At 45.5% G+C, this 17,443-nt stretch overlaps 1 protein-coding gene across 1 annotated transcript in view; it reads right to left on the bottom strand.

The window, feature by feature from the left end:
• Positions 1–779: 779 nt before the first annotated feature.
• Positions 780–17,443, bottom strand: part of SESN3 (sestrin 3) — a 163,188-nt gene continuing 146,524 nt past the window's right edge. Inside the window, exons 7-10 of the mRNA XM_082244564.1 lie at positions 15,686–15,804; positions 14,531–14,721; positions 11,002–11,146; positions 780–1,745 (exon numbers count right to left, since the gene is read on the bottom strand). Of these exons, the coding sequence (XP_082100690.1) occupies positions 1,659–1,745; positions 11,002–11,146; positions 14,531–14,721; positions 15,686–15,804 (542 nt within the window). The 3' untranslated portion in view covers positions 780–1,658. The remainder of the gene's footprint in view (positions 1,746–11,001; positions 11,147–14,530; positions 14,722–15,685; positions 15,805–17,443) is intronic.

Genomic DNA, 17,443 nt, shown 5'->3' with positions numbered 1-17,443 from the left:
CCACCAGCATAGTGTACAACGAGATACTGTTGTCACTGTCAAAGTTCTCCAGATATTCCTACTAAGAATCCACTTGAGATGTGATCCCGAATTGTTGGTTTGTGTACCCCAGGGTGTTCTACTGGTGAGTTCCAGGGACGAGGGACATATTTCTACATCTAAAACTCATATCTGCTTAGACTTTTAGCAAGTAACTCGAATAAAGGTCTTTTCAAGGTGGCCATTGGTGTCCTGATAATTAGAAGAATTGTGTTTGGTTCGGAGTACTTCTCATGATTTCTGAACTCCTAGGAGGCAACAAGAAGTGTCTCTGGTATAAGGAAGAACTCCTTGGCACCCAGGAAGTATTTACATCCTTCACTCTTCTGTAGAGCAGAGGAAAGGACCACAGATCCATGAATCAGCTGCAGTCACTGCTAGGCATCGCACCAAGAGCTTGCAATCTGGTAACCAATTTAAGCATGGGTGGCTATATCTCCTGGTTGTCATTCTCAGGAGATATCTGGATTTCTAGAACTACCCTTTGTTGTTTGCTTTATAGTGTCCCAGCCTTGTCTGACTGTGACTGCATTTAAAGAACAAGATAGACCGTTTGCAGTAATCTGAGAAGTTATTGAAGTTAATGAAGGTCCTATGATTATTCAACTCTTTACTGTCAACATTCTGCTGAGATCTGTTGAACGTTTTCTACTAATTTCAGAAAATCCTCCGATAATGGCCAATGGGTCCCATGGATGATCTACGATTTACAGTTCTATAGTAATCAATGTTTTTTGATAATAATATAACCCATGTCAAAGGGGTACTTGAGATGGTTACCCACATCAAACTGCTTTTTAAAAGAGGACGACATTCTTTCATACAGTCAACAATATAGGGGGCAGGACATGGACATATTGTATTATGTGCCCTCTAATGAATACCCCATGGATGAACAACAGGCTGGCCAGCACACAAAGTAGCTCTGACATAGAAATATTGTATTATGTGCCCTCTAATGAATACCCCATGAATGGAGAATGTGACAGCCAGCACACAAAGTAGCTCCATATCGAGGAGAACCAAGACAGCAAGTAAGAAGCAGTAGGGGATCAAACCATGCTACGATCCACCCAGAAATCCATTTGTGATTGGTTGATACTGCACTGTACACACTCACTACTCTGCATTGCCTCACCGTATAAGCCCTTTTGTGTATCAGTTAGACAGTACAGCTTATATTCCTGTTTTTTTTTTTCTTTTTTTTTCCTCTCTTATATAAACAAAGCACTACACTTAACTGGAACAAGGCAAACCAGAATTGCTACATTTACATATCTATGTACAAAAAAAAAAAAAATCCAACAAAATAAATCCTGTGCCTAAACAAAGAACTCTCTGGAAAAGCAGTGTGGATTAGTTACTGCCAACAAAATGTAAAAAAAAAAAAAAAAGAAAAAGAAAATATATATATTTTATAGTAGTGCCGTTTTGCTAACATTAGTAAAGATAAAGCATCGTAGAAAATAGAACACAGATGATTGCACATTACTGCCACATTGAGTGGGCCAGCACTGACATGAGAAATGCATATGTTTGATGCTACATGACAGGGGCCTCTCTTGCTGTTGAACTGAATAGTGATGTTGCCGGCACGTCCCGTGGGGCCGTGTGGAACCTCAGGTCAAGTGTCGGGTGATTGCTCGCAGAGCGTAGAGGAGTTCGGCCTGCATGCGGGCCTCCATTAGGAGCAGATTGACGTGGACCTAGAAACACAGAAGAGAAATGAGTGAGAGAAGACAACAGGAGAGTCAGCCAATAACATCCTAGCCGCATAAGATTTAAAATGATAATATGCTGTGTGATCCATTCACAAATACAGTTAGGTCCATATATATTTGGACACAGGCACAATTTTAGCTTTTTCAGGTATTTACCAAAAATATTCAAGCTTTAGTTATATAAATTACAGCTCTTAAGATTAGCCAACCCCCCCCCCCCTTTTTTTTCAAAGGGACCAAAAGTAATTGGACAATTTAATCAAAAGCTGTTTTATGGCCAGGTGGGCTACTCCTCGGTTATTTCTTCATGAATTAAGCAGGTAAAAGGTCTGGAGTGCATTCTAAATGTGGTATTTGCATTTGGAATCTATTGCTGTGAACCTACATCATGCGTGCAAAGGTCCATGCAAGTGAAAAAAGCCATTGTAAGGCTTCAAAAACTAAACAAATCCATCAGAGATAGCAGCAACATTAGGAGTGGCCAAATCAACAGTTTGGTGCATTCTGAGGAAAGAAGAACGCACTGGTGAGCTCAGCAACATAAAAAGACCTGGACGTCCACTGAAGACAACAGTGGTGGATGATCACGGGATTCTCTCTATGGTAAAGAAAAACTCATTCACAACATCCAGACAAGTGAAGGACACTCTTCAGGAGGTGGGTGTACTATTGTCAAAGTCTACAATCAAGAGAAGACTTCAGGAGAGCAAATACAAAAGGTTCACCACAAGGTGCAAACCATTCATAAGCCCGAATAATAGAAAAGCCAGATTAGACTTTGCCAAACAAACATCTAAAAAATTCAGACCGGTTCTGGAAAAGAATTCTTTGGACGGATGAAACTAGGATGAATCTGTACCAGAATGACGTGAAGAAAAAAAAAGTGTGGAGAAGGCTTGGAACAGCTCATGATCCAAAGCACACAATGTGACCTGCAAAACATGGTGGAAGCAGTGTGATGGCATGCATGGCTTCCAGTGGCACCCAGGTCATTGGTGTTTATTGATGATGTGACAGAAGACAGAAGCAGCCGGATGAATTCTGCAGTGTTTAGAGATATACTGTCAGCCCAGATTCAGCCAAATGCAGCAAAGTTGATTTGATGGCACTTCATAGTACAGATGGACAATGATCCAAAACACACTGCAAAAGCAACCCGGGGGCTTTTGAAGAAAAAGAAGTGGAATATTTTGCAATTGCCCAGTTAATCACCTGATCTCAACCCAATTAAACATGCATTTCACTTGCTGAAGGCAAAACTAAAGGCAGAAAGACCCACAAACAAAGAACAACTGAAGGCCGCTGAAGTTAGAACCTGGCAGAGAATTAGAAAGAAGGAAACGCAGTCTTTGGTAATTTTCATGGGTTTCAGACTTCAGGCAGTCATTGCCAGTAAAGGATTCTCAACAAAATATTATTATTATTTTTAGGATTATAATAATTTGTCCATTTACATTTGAGCCCCTGAAATTGTTTTCATGTCAGAAAAAAAGGGGGTGGACAGCTGAAGTTACACTCTGCACAGCTCAGTGAGGAGAGCTCTTACAACTGATTGGAGGGAAGGGACAACCCACACAGCACACAGGAACAGAGCTGGGGCTGTCAATCAGCTTAAGCTCCCTCCACGGTCACCTTTTTTCTCTTGGTGTCAGGAAAACTTGTCAGAAGTGATTTATGCTGACAGCATAAGAAGGAAGCAGCAAACAGAATTGACACTTAGTGCTCTTAATTGAGACAAATTCACAATATAGAAGGATATGCTTTGTTCATATTTCATGTCTGAGGTTTACAACCACTTCCACCCTTATTCTAAACCTATCTACCCTGTAAAAAGGAAACATCTGTATTCTTACCCTATTAGGAAGTCGTTCCAGTCTGGTCACATCACTGGCTTCAGTGTAGAGGAGGGAGAGCAGACAACGAATGCCCCATAGTAAATCTATGGGTGACGTCATCGCAGAGGCTCTGCAGCCATTGCTGCAGATCACAACTCTATACTAAAGCTGGCGCTGGAGAGATCATGTGACAGGACCGGGTCAACTTCAGAATAGGCAAGTATAGAAATCTTTCCTTTTACAGGGTAGATAAAATAGGCTTCGAATGGGGATGGAAGTAGATTTAGGCTTAGTTAGGTTTCGACTTGCCTTCCACTTTAATTGTGATGGCTGCATTAATTGTTTTACCTTTCTCTTGCATGCAGAGAGTAGAGTTGTGTCTCCCTACTCTGTGTGCATCAATAGAAACACTCATCCCCATAGCCTAGGATTGCAAAGCACTCCCCTGCGCCTTCCCACTCCCTTCTCCAAGTTTAAGGTTATCTCTTCAAGTGAAGACTAGAAGTTCAGGGAAGCTGCACTGAGAGCAGGAGCCAGAACCATTGAAACTTGTAAACGGCAAGTTCTAGGATAAGAACTGTAAAAATTTACTGGAGCATTTTTATTTTTTGTGCTTAACGTGTTAACACACCCCCCCCCCCCCCAACAAAAAAAAAAAATGCTAAGGGTTTAATAGTACTTTAACCCATTAAGGACCCAGCCCTTTTTCTGACATTTGTCAGAGAAGGGCTGAAAGGAAACGGACAAGTAAAAATCAGTATTTTTTGCTAGTAAATTACTTAGAACCCCCAAAACTATTTTTTATTTAGCAGAGACCCTAGAGAAAAAAATGGCAGTTTTTGCCATTTTTTATATCACACGGTTTTTGCGCGGCGGCCTTTCAAAAAATGTCTTTTCGAAAAATTACGCTACAACAAAAAAACTAAACATAATGTATACCCCAATATTTTGTATCATATGAAAGATGATGCTACAGTACGCAGAGTAAAAAGATAGCCATCATGGCACGCCTTTAAATTACGCGTGCTTGTTGAATGGTGCCAAACTATGATACTTAACGCTTACATTTTTTTTTTTACAGGTTACCAGTTTAAAGTTACAGAGGAGTTCTAGTGCTAGAATTATTGCTCTCGCTCAGACGTCCGCAGTGATAAATCACATGTGTGGTGCCATACATATGTGAGCGTGACCAACATATGCGTTCACTACTGCACGCGAGGCGGGGTTGCTTTACAAAAAAAAAAAAAAATGTTTTATTACCTTTTTTTTAATTTTTACACTGTCCCTTTAAAAAAAAAAAAAAAATGGATTTTTGTAAAATCTTACCGTAAAATCCTTTTCTCTTAAGCTCATTGACAGACGCAGTCCTCTTGCTTAATATCAAATTGGGTTATACTGCCCTCTACAGGAGTAGGACACTAGGCAGAAGGAAAACGTTCTGGCCACACCTTAGGGGCAGTCCCAGAGGGTATATCCTCTCCCTCTCTGCTACAGGATGTTAGTTATGTCACAAAGCAGTGTCTGAGAATTTAACCCAACCCAACTCAAAAGTAGAGGGGCGGGTACTGCGTCTGTCAATGAGCTTAAGAGAAAAGGATTTTACAGTAAGATTTTACAAAAATCAATTTTTCTCTGTCGCTCATTGACAGACGCAGTCCTCTTGATTAATATCAAATTGGGACGTCCCAAAGCAGTGCCACAAATGAGGGGTGGGATAACAGAAATCAAAATCCAATCTAGAAGGCCCAAAGTTTTAAAGGCTCATCAGACAAAAGGATGAGACTCAACTGAAAATCCAACAGAAAAAAACCCTCGAGGTAGACCAACGTTCTCCTCAAATTGCGGCCTGCAAAACCTTGCGGCCAAAAGAGGCATCCGCCGATGCCAACACATCAACTTTATAAAATTTTGTAAAGGTATGAACCGACGACCAGGTAGCCGCCTTGCAAACCTGGACCACTGACGCCTGATGGCGGAAGGCCCAGGAAGCACTAAGCGCCCGAGTGGAGTGCGCCTTAACAGGGAACGGAGGATTCCGACCCTTAATCGAATAAGCCTGTACCACCGTCTGTCTGATCCATTTGGAGATAGTCGTGGCAGATGCAGGCAACCCCTTTTTGGGGCCATCCGTGATCACAAAAAGTGAATCCGTCTTACGAAACGAGTCCGTAGTTTTCAAGTATACCCTGATTGCCCGAACCACATCCAAGGAATGTAACGCAAACTCCCGAGGGTGACTGGGCTTAGGACACAGGGAAGGTAACACAATATCTTCATTCAGATGAAACTCTGAAACCACTTTAGGAAGGAAGGATGGATTCGGACGAAGAACCACCTTATCCCTATGAACCACCAGGTATGGGGAACGACAGGATAATGCGGCCAGTTCTGACACCCTGCGTGCAGAAGTGATAGCCACCAAGAAGGCCACCTTCTGGGATAACGTAAGCAAGGGAATCTCCCTAATATTTTCAAAGGGAGGTTTCTGAAGAACCGACAACACCAAATTAAGATCCCAGGGCGGTAAAGGCGCGTGCACTGGTGGAGCCAGGTGCCGCACCCCTGGATGAAATTCCGCACCAAGGAATGGGTAGCCAAAGGCTTCTGAAAGAAGATTGCTAACGCTGAAACCTGATCCTTGATAGTACTCAAGGCCAGCTTCTGCTCAACCCCCTGTTGCAGAAAAGCCAATATTCGGGTCACCGAATATGCACATGGAGGAAATCCAAGGGATTCACACCACGCAATATAAGACCTCCATGTGCGATGATAGACTTTTCTGGAAGTCGCTTTCCTTGCTTTAATTACTTTCCTTGCTTTAATTAAAGTAGGAATAACTGAAGTTGACAATCCTTTGTCCTTCAGCATCTGAGTCTCAATAGCCAGGCCGTTAAAGCCAGCGATTGTAAAGCAGGATGGAAGATTGGTCCCTGAGACCACAGATCCTCCCTGAGAGGAAGTCTCCAAGGAGCGTCCGCGACCAGCCTGCCCAAGTCGTCTTACCCGGGTCGACGAGGCCAGTCCGGAGCTACCAGGATAACTGGAATTCCCTCCACCACTATCCTGCGAAGAAGTTTCGGCAGCAACTTGAGAGGAGGGAAGACATACAGTAGCTGATACTGTCCCCACAGGGCGACCAGCGTGTCTGCTGCGTCCGCTCGAGGATCTCGGGAGCGGGCTACAAACCTCCGCACCTTCCTGTTGAGCTGAGCTGCCAACAGATCCACCTCCGGGGTGCCCTAATGAAGGCAAAGCTGGTGAAATACCTCTGGATGAAGAGGCCAAACCCCTTGATCCAGAATCTGACGGCTGAGCTAATCTGCCTGCCGATCTTCCACCCCCGGAGTGAATACCGCGGAGCGAGCCGGAACAAACCGTTCCGCCCAATGAAGAATGCTGGCCACTTCTATGGCCGCCAGGGCACTCTTGGTGCCCCCTTGGTGATTGACATAAGCCACGGCCGTGGCCTTGTCCGGCTGGACCCAAACCGGGCTGCCCTGAAGCTGCTCGGTCCAGTAAATCAGACAAAGTCTGATCGCTCTCAGTTCCAATACATTTATCGGTAACCTGGATTCTATCGGAGGAAATGACTTCCCCTGGTTGAGCATCGGAGACCGAAGCCACCAAACCAGAAACTCCCTGGTCCGCTCGCTCCACCGGATCCGATTGTCCAGAGAATCGGGATTCCGATTCCATTTGAAAAGAATCTCCTTTTGGAGAATTCGGGTATGAGACTGGGCATACGGTACTGCCTCTAAGAAGGCCACCATCAGTCCCAGAATCCTTATCCGAAGGGAAGGCCAGTTGACGGACAGTAACATCCGAATCGTTCACTGAATCTTGCGGAGCTTCTCCGTAAGGAGACACACCCTTGTCAAGGATGTCTCCAAAGTTAGGCCCAGATATGTTCAGATGGACTCCATCTTGAATTCTTGTCCCCGTACAAAATGATTGAGTGCTCTTAAGTCCAGAATTGGACACCACCTTGCCCTCCTCTCTGGGTATAGTGAATAGGTTCGAATAGAACCCCTGAAAACGTTCTGCTCAAGGAACGGGAACTACCGCTCCCTGTTGCATCAAGTCCATTACTGCCCCCCGCAAAGCTCTTAAGCGATCCGGGGATAGTCGAATGTTGGAAGGGAAGAATCGCACCGGTAGAAGTGATCAAAACTCGATCTTGTATCCTGACCGTATGACCTCGCGAACCCCTTTGTCCGGGATTCTGGAAAGCCATGGATCCGGAACCCGGTGAAGACGTCCCCCCACCCCAGAGATGGGTGGGGGCGCACCTTCAGGTTGTATAGGTCTTATCTTCAGGTTTGGCTGAGCCGGACTTTTGTTTACCCGACCAGCGCCCTTTAAAACCCCCTGAAGGGGCTTTGGAGGGCTTCGCCTTATCGCCCCAGCGGAACGAACAAACTTTTTATGAGCGGAAAAGGAAGGTCCTCGTCTGTTACGAGGTCCTTTACCCTTAGCAGTCTGTGGCAAAAAAGTGCTCTTGCCCCCAGTGAGATCCTTTATAATCTCATCCAAGGTGGCCCCAAACAGGCGATCCCCCTGAAAAGGAAGATTAGCCAAAGCTTTTTTGGAACCCTGATCCGCCGACCAGCACTTTAACCACAACACACGTCTGAGGACTACTGCTGAAACCGATGCACGCCCTAGTAAGGGAGTGGCGTCCAGGGCGGCATCACAGATGAATTGTAGCCCTTGTATAATCTGCTCTAGCAAATCTGATATTGCCGGGGGGATACTTCTCCCCTTTATGTCACGGCGTAACAATTTGGTCCATTCTGTCAATGTTTGTGAAACTAAATTAATGGCAACCACTGGCCTCAATGTTGACCCCATCAGGGAAAAAATGGAGCGGGATTCCGCTTCCACTTTTCGATCCACCGGATCCCTAAAGGACGGAGCGTCCTCCAACGGGATAACAGTGGCTTTATTTAGTCTGGAAATCGGTGAGTCCACCACTGGTGGTACCGTCCATTTTTTAAGGAGGGATTCCTCAAACGGATAGCGCCTAGCAATGCGTTTGGAAATAGCAGGGGTTCGTTTCGGACGATCCCATTCTTCTTTAATTAGATTACCAAAACATTTGGGCAAGGGAAAAACCTTCGCCATTTTGGTAGGCTTGCTGGTACCAAAGGGAATTTCAGTGTCAGCTACTTCTGCCGGTATAACCTCAAGACTTAAGGTTTCCCGGACAGACATGACTAGTGCGTCCACCAACGCTTCTTCTTGCGCTATGGCGGATACAGAAACGTCCTCCTCACTGTCCGAGGAGATCGTACCCGAGACAGCAGCCCCAGCAGAGGGACCTGCAGCTGCAGTGACAAGCTCAGAATCCGTATCTGAAGTGTCAGATGAAATAGGGGTAGGCGGGGGTCGCTTTCTTGCCCCCCGTCCCTGACAGGCCACCTCCACCCGGGATACCAAAGACTCCAAAACTGCTGATAATGCATCAATCATAAGTGGGGCACTGGAGGGTCCTGCGGCCACCTCAAGGGGATCAGGTGGGGATACATGTGTGGCAGGGTCCATGATTAATCCAAGACACCTGCCAGCAAACAAACAAAAAATATTTGCAAAAAAGAAAAAAACTTTTTTTTTGTAATCCCCCAGCGCAACAGCGCCCCTCAGTGTTACCTGCTTTGGACCCCACAGAGAGAGAGAGAGACCCCAAGGCTCACCACCTGATGCACAGAAGTTTCTATCAAACTGCTCTCAGCGCTGTCTCTTACAGACAGGAAGTCTTTTGGATCCTTTTCCCGGGTAAAGGAGGCGGCTTCGCCCCTTTACACGCCTTCCGGCACCTCCCATGCTACTCCTCGAGGTAGCTGGTCACTTCCAGAATGGCCGCCCCCATGCTGGAGAAACGAGGCTACGCCAAGATGGCGGCCCCTGTGGAAAGATGGCAGCGGCCTGCTGCGGCCTTCAGGAGGTGTGCGGCCTGTGGGAGGATGGCGGTAGTCCAGGCACAGGCATCGGCCTGTATTGCAACCTTATGTATAAGGTAGGATGCTATCACCTTCTTACATGGCCATCCTATCAGTAATGCCAGCCACTGACTTCAGTCATGGTCCCTTTACAGTGCCCCTCATACAGTGACTTCCAATAGTCAGCTCCCAAACCAAGCCTTCTGGTTCTTATTCACTAAATCACCCTTAAGAGGGGGATCTGTGACACCTGTTATAGGATAGAGGGAGGATCCAGGATCATGAGGGTCCGATCATCCCAGGGAGGGGCCCGCGTCCACCCACAAACCTGTCAGGGGGAGAGGGGGAACATTTTACTCACCATACCGGAACAGGCGGGCGCCAACTCCTGACAGAACCCCTCTCCACCGAGGTGGGGGGGCTGTCGATCAATACGGACGCCGTGACTCAGTTTCCAACTGGTCGTCGGCGTTCCGGCGAGACGTTTAACTCACAGGGTCAGTCCCCGTCCAGTGGGACTATGTCGCGGCCGACCCATCGCGGAGCTAGGGCCTGCACGCGCTCGTAGGCTGACTGGGGTGACCACTGGATCTCAACATCCAGCCCGTCGCCCAGTTTCAGCATACTTGCTTGAAGATCTCACAGGAACAACTGGAGAAAAAAAGCTGCCTAAAAAAAAAAATTTCTAAAAAAATCTTGCCAGGACCAAAGATCCCAGCAAGGAACTTAGGTCCTTACTCCTGACTAGACAGAAAAAAACTAACATCCTGTAGCAGAGAGGGAGAGGATATACCCTCTGGGACTGCCCCTAAGGTGTGGCCAGAACGTTTTCCTTCTGCCTAGTGTCCTACTCCTGTAGAGGGCAGTATAACCCAATTTGATATTAATCAAGAGGACTGCGTCTGTCAATGAGCGACAGAGAAAAATAATTTGATCACTGTCAAGTCAACATGGCCTGAGAACCTGGAAATGACGTTGACGCATAGGGCATAGAGATGAGTGGTGGCCATCTTGCCATTTCTTATCTCTATGTGAAGAAACTGCTGGCGCCAGATGGTTCCCGGAGCTACCGATCGGTAACGTCAGTATGGGAAGCGGTGAGAGGCGCACTTCTCCTGACACTTCTGAAAGTGATCCTGTGGCGAATTTGCCGCTGGGTTCACTTTTATGAGAAAGCTGGCTGCCTAAGGGAAAAAACAATACCGGGGTATAGCATCTAGCTGCAGCCATCACCCCCGTTTGTAACGTCAAAATCATGACGTAAATTCCCAGTTAGGCGTTCAGCAAGTGGTTAGGAGATGCATACTGATACTGCGAAATTTGTTCTGGGCATCTCGGCTTCAATGACCTCTGGTCAAAAAAGGGTAAAATAAAGAACCTAATTTATGGATACAGACTTCTCCTGCTTACATTATTATTATTATTCAGTGCTGCTGTGGAATGGGGTTCAGTGTTTAGCTTACTCACCTTTTCAGAGTGCTTGAACTGACGCCAATAGCTGTCATACATGCGTTTTGTGGCTCGCTCGGGGTAACAGGTCACAGTTTTAATGTAAACCTTGAGGCTTCTCTCAAGTAATTGATTAACTTCCCCATAATCGTAGTCATCGTACCTGGGGAAAATCAGGTCAGACAGAGGAAATTAAGTGCACAGCCAATTTCACCAGTACTGTACCACGGCTAGCAGAAAGAGATTTATTAATCATTACACAGGCTTTGTCTACTCATATACTGATTCCCTAGATGGAAGCAACATTGATCACATATCTGCTATGAAAATAGAACAATACTATCTCATTAATCAAAAGATAAAGCGCAAACTTAGAAGAGATCCATATTTTAAGGTGAATCTAAAGCCAAAACATTCTGTTTAATTCTGAATGTGGAAGGGTTAGAACCCCTGTAAAGGACCGTATTGCTATCTGTGTTCCCTGCTGGGGAGATTCACCCTCTCTATGTGTCCCGGTGACTATGACTCAAGATAGAGGGTCAACATAACAACCAATCAACTTGGAGGCCAGCAATGGCAGTCACTGTATTTCATTAGGATAGGTTTAAGCTTTATTCAGGCCGGCATTGACACCCGTTCTATGTGCATCCACCCCGAGCTGGGCGCAGGCAGTCCATCGAGATGGATGCAAATGCAGCGGCTGCACAGGCATGATCGCCGCTGAAAATGTGAAATGCGTGCTGGAGTGGGTGAACGGATCTGAACACAGGCAGTGTGCATCCACTACTGCATACATGTCAAATATTGTCCATGCAGCCACTGTACCTGCATCCATCTCTATAGGCTGCCTGTGCACAGCTCGGGGTGGATGCAAATGCAATACCAAAATGCAGCCTGCTTGTAGAACAAGTGTCAATGTCTATTTGAATGAAGCATCCAAAGTCCAAGCAAACAGCTAAATACGCAACTAAAATACCTACACTATATTACCAAATGAATTAGGACGCCTGCCTTTACATGCACATGAACTTAAAAGTGATTGTAAAGTCTCGTTTTAAAAAAAAAAAAAATACCAAAGAGGTTATATTTCCATCCTCTGTGCAGTTGGTTTTGCACAGGGCACCCTGGATCCTCCTCTTCTCGGGACCCTCCTCGGTGCTCCTGGCCCCTCCCTCCTATCGAGTGCCCCCACAGCAAGCAGCTTGCTATGGGGGCATCCGAGCCAAGCTGCAGCTACGAGTGTCCAGACACAAAGCTGCCGTTCGACCCTGCCCCCTCTCTCTACTGATTGGCCCACTGATTTTGATTGACAGCTGCGGGAGCCAATGGCTGTATGACAGCCAATCAGGAGGGAAAGTCCCAGGATGGCCGAGGGACTCGTGGACATCACTGGACAGAGAGGGGGCACTGGTAAGTATTAGGGGTGCTGGGGACGCTGCTACACACAGAAGGCTTTTTACCTTCGTGAATAGAATGTATGAAGATAAAAAAAAACTTCCTGACTTTACAACTCCTTTAATGGCATCCCAGTCTTAGTCCATAGGGTTCAATATTGAGTTGGCCCACCCTTTGCAGCTATAACAGTATCCGCTCTTCTGGGAAGGCTGTCCACAAGGTTTAGGAGTGTGTCTATGGGAATGTTTGACTATTCTTCCAGAAGCCCATTTGTGAGGTCAGGCACTGATGTAGGAGAGAAGGCCTGTCTTGCAGTCTTCTCTCTAATTCATCTCAAAATTGTTCTATTGGGTTGAGGCCAGTCAAGTTCCTCCACGTCTTTATGGACCTTGCTTTGTGCACTGGTCCAAATCATTTGGTGGAGGGGGGATTATTGTGTGCGGTTGGGCTTGGCCCCTTAGTTCCAGTGAAGGGAACTCATAAGGCGTCAGCATACCAAACCATTTTGGGAAATTTCATGCTTCCAACTTTGTGGGAACAGTTTGGGGATGGCCCCTTCCTGTTCCAACATGACTGCCCACCAACTTGATTGGCCTGCACAGAGTCCTGATCTCAACCCAACAGAACACCTTTGGTATTAATTAAGAGGGGAGACTACGAGCCAGGCCTTCACGTCTACATCAGTGCCTGACCTCACAGATGCCCTTTTGAAAGAATGGTCAAACATTCCCATAGACACACTCCTAAACCTTGTGGACAGCCTTCCTAGAAGAGTTGAAGCTGTTATAGCTGTAAAGGGTGGGCCAACTCATTATTGAACCCTACGGACTAAGACTGGGATGCCATTAAAGTTCATGTGCGTATAAAGGCAGGAGTCTCAAAACTTTTGATAATGTAGTGTATATGAGAGCAGCTTTATCTGCCAGAAGCATTTGTATGTCTGTCCATTCAGTTCTACACAGCTCTGCCAAACAGCACAGTCCTACCTGGCAGTTTTTTTTATTGCAGCATTTTCACGTTCCCTTACAACTTCCCTCCCCACCATGTGACTGGACAGTGAAAAGAGATGGAGCACAATGATGAGCACGTCTCTCTGCTCTCTCCTCTTATCAGCATGCTACGTGAAATGCAACGCCCCTGGTTGGCCCAGTGTACTGCGTCTCCCCCTCTCAGTCTGAGCTCTGATGATACAGGGCCTACGAGAGGATGATGGCAAGTCAAATTAGCGAATTACATTACTAGCATTTAAAAAATACATGAATGGTGTATTGATAATAACAGAGCTGCATTAAAGTCAATTGTTTTCATAAAACAGATTCTAATACAACTTGCATGCATAAGAGCCGGTTCACACTGGGGCGACTTGTCAGGTGACTTGGTATCCTGACAAGTCGCCTGCCATAGATTAGTACAGGACCCGTTCTAATAGGAGCGACACAAGTCGCTCCGACTTAGAAAAAGGGTCCTGAGCTTCTTTGGGGCGACCTGCATTGACTTCAATGATATGAAGTCCATGCCGGCCGATCCGAGGTCGCGGTGCGAGCTGCGCACCGCGATTACACAGGTCGCCCCGGCAAGTCGGGTCGACCCTGTGTGAACCGGCACTTAGATTTTTTTTCTCTCATAAATTTCCTGATTTAAACGTACTTTTTTAAACTGTCCCCTAGCTGCACTGACACACTCCTATTCTATGTGTGCCCCCTGTACCACAGGGACCTATGCAGTCCCATAGGAGTCTCCCTCTACATACCGCTCCTGCTTTAAACTACAACGGTAGGTGCAGAAATTCAGAGCAACGCACACAAAGGAGGTGCAAGAGAGACACAGCAAAAGCCTTGCCTCTCCTCCTCCTCCAATGCGGCAAATAACAGCGGCTTTGTAAACCTCTCGCTCTAACAAAAATTTTTATTGCTGTCTGTGTCTTCCCGTTCTGGTGAAAACCACTTCCCCCATTTCTTATATGATTGTAACAGGGACAGGAAGTGAGAAAAATCTCCCCAGTGGAGTCTCAGGCAGAATTTTGAGGCTCTTCCTCACTCTATTCAAAACAAAAGAAAATGTGGCTTTAGTCCGGCTTTAATGGAGTCTTAAAGACCCTTACAACACATACATTATCATTATTCTCCGCCAAAGCAAACCTTCCTATACGTACCTGATTCCAAACATACAGTGGACATAATTAAACAAGGCTCTTCTCAACATGGTGGTGTCGACGTCTTCATGCGTGGCCATGGTGTTGTAGGTGAGATTGTAGACCATCCGGAACTTGTCATCTAGAAGGTGGCCGATGTCAGAATAAAGTCTGTTTACCAGTGAGAATCCATGGTCTTCCCAAGAGTAGTCCTACACCAAACAAGGAAGGAAATCAGAGGACTTTGGATTTCAACTAAAACCGTAACCAGCAGCACAAGGGACTCATTGACTGTGAGGATTGTCCCTTGTGATGATTTTTTTTTTTTTTTTTTTTAAGTTGTGACTAAACTAAGGCTTTAATTGTATGTAAACCAAAATCTATTTGTCAGTGTTTGGTACTATGCTTCAATGTATATCATTTTCTTTGGGAAATCAAATTTTTTGTGAATCTGCAGCAAAGTCTCTTACCCGGAGAACCTGCCAGTAGCAGTACTTTCTGCTCGATGCTGACAACACTAGTCACAACCTCGCAATCAGCAGCAGCATTGTCAGTCTGCCATCTGCACTCATTCAGTTGGCTGTCAGATTTCCTATCACACCAGTTAGATAGGTAGCCCAATGGCTAACAGTAGGCGCTTTCACAGCAGGCTTAAAACAGTGCTAATTGCAAGGCAATGACTTAGTGTTGGCAGCATGAAACAGGAAGGGGGTATGACATTTTGCAACAATGCCACAAAATAAGTATTTGCATAGGAAAACTGTATACATTAGGGCAAGATGTCATACTGAAAAAATTGATTTTAGGTTTACATGCACTTTAAAAACTTTAAGTTACAATATTGCTTGCCAGTTGTATATACATTTTTTGCGTTTTTCTTCAATGATGACACTACAAGTTAATTTAGCTCATCCAACGCTGACAGTTCTGTAAATTCTTTGATGTTCTCATTGGATACAGGTTGGTCTATTCCTATATAGCCTTGTAATGCTACAATTGGCAGCAGGATGGTCATATGAATGTTACAAAGTGCAAATAACCGGAGGGTGGTGTGTATATATATATATATATATATATATATGTATGTATGTATGTATATGTATATACTCATCTATCTATAGATGTAGATATAGATGTGTGTATAAACAATATGTATACAAAACTACAAACACATACATGTGCTCGGAATGTAGGCAGATGTTCCTCTCCCCTCCTTGCAAAATCTTTATATCCGAATCCAGGATCTTCAATATAGCGGGAGGCGTTGGACATTGAAACCACGTCATCCTCAAATGCTGTGTAAAAAAAGTAGATGGTTAAAATAAATAAAGTCACGTCCTCCTAAATATGCAATATTAATTAGGATACAGACAGTAAATTAAATGACATGATCCATGGTGCAATGGTAGCTCACATTTCCACCCCTTAGGCCCCTTGCACACAGGGGCTTCTAGCTGCTGTGCATCTCTCCTGGTGTTTTAGAGCACCTGGGTGAGACATGTGCAGCATCCAGCCCCGATGTCTGCAGTCTGTCCTTGGCAGGTTGCGGCTAGACAGGGCTGAACGCTGTACTGATTAGTACTTGTTTTAAGGGCTGTATGTGTTCGGGAATGAATGCCCGAAATGCAGAAGACCTGCATTTTGGGTATTTGTCCATGAACGCATAAAGCCCTAACCACGAGTACCATTCAGTACAGCCTTCGGCACTCTCCAGCCGCAGCCTGCAAACTGCTGACAGCGTGTTGCAAAAACCTGGCTGTGCTGTCTAAATCTCGAAACAGGGTATAGCGATGTAAATATTTTGGCAGACAAAACAGACCTCTTATATATGGCTGATGCAGTTAACCCCTATGTGCCAATCTCTAGGACTGTAATGCGACAGAGGGCAGTTCCTGTGCGGGAACTCACTGCTGGCCGATTGTGCCTGAATGAAGTTTTACTCACTGTAGTTTTTGCTATACAACCTTCATCACAGTTACAGTACTAGGATTGGAGATGGGCTCCCTGACTGGCACCCAATATTTCCATTGAGGACAAAGTTTATTGTCTGGAGCAGTAGAGTTTTTCCTGGATCCCTTATATGTATTTAGCACTTTGACTGGAGTTTAGCTTTCAAGGAAAAAAGTATTACTGTGGAAAATTCTTGGTTTGGTGCGAAAGGTTTCTTGGTTTGGTGCAAAAGGTTTCTTGGTTTGGTGCAAAAGGTTTCTTGGTTTGGTGCGAAAGGTTTCTTGCTTTGGTGCTAAAGGTTTCTTGGTTAGGTGCTAAAGGTTTCTTGGTTTGGTGCTAAAGGTTTCTTGGTTTGGTGCTAAAGGTTTCTTGGTTTGGTGCTAAAGGTTTCTTGGTTAGGTGCTAAAGGTTTCTTGGTTAGGTGCTAAAGGTTTCTTGGTTAGGTGCTAAAGGTTTCTTGGTTTGGTGCTAAAGGTTTCTTGGTTTGGTGCTAAAGGTTTCTTGGTTTGGTGCTAAAGGTTTCTTGGTTTGGTGCTAAAGGTTTCTTGGTTAGGTGCTAAAGGTTTCTTGGTTAGGTGCTAAAGGTTTCTTGGTTTGGTGCAAAAGGTTTCTTGGTTTGGTGTCGAAAGGTTTCTTGGTTTGGTGTCGAAAGGTTTCTTGGTTTGGTGCGGAAGGTTCTTGGTTTAGTGCGGGTGGATCTTGGTTTAGTGCGGGTGGATCTTGGTTTAGTGCGGGTGGATCTTGGTTTAGTGCGGGTGGATCTTGGTTTAGTGCGGGTGGATCTTGGTTTAGTGCGGGTGGATCTTGGTTTAGTGCGGGTGGATCTTGGTTTAGTGCGGGTGGATCTTGGTTTAGTGCGGGTGGATCTTGGTTTAGTGCGGGTGGATCTTGGTTTAGTGCGGAAGGATCTTGGTTTAGTGCGGCAGAATCTTGGTTTAGTGGGGAAGGATCTTGGTTTAGTGGGGAAGGATCTTGGTTTAGTGC

Source organism: Pelophylax lessonae, assembly GCF_965119305.1.
Source record: "Pelophylax lessonae genome assembly, chromosome: 2".
NCBI lineage: Eukaryota > Metazoa > Chordata > Amphibia > Anura > Ranidae > Pelophylax > Pelophylax lessonae.
The sequence above is the reverse complement of the archived record's forward strand: the minus strand, read 5'-3'. Positions and strand labels throughout refer to the sequence as shown.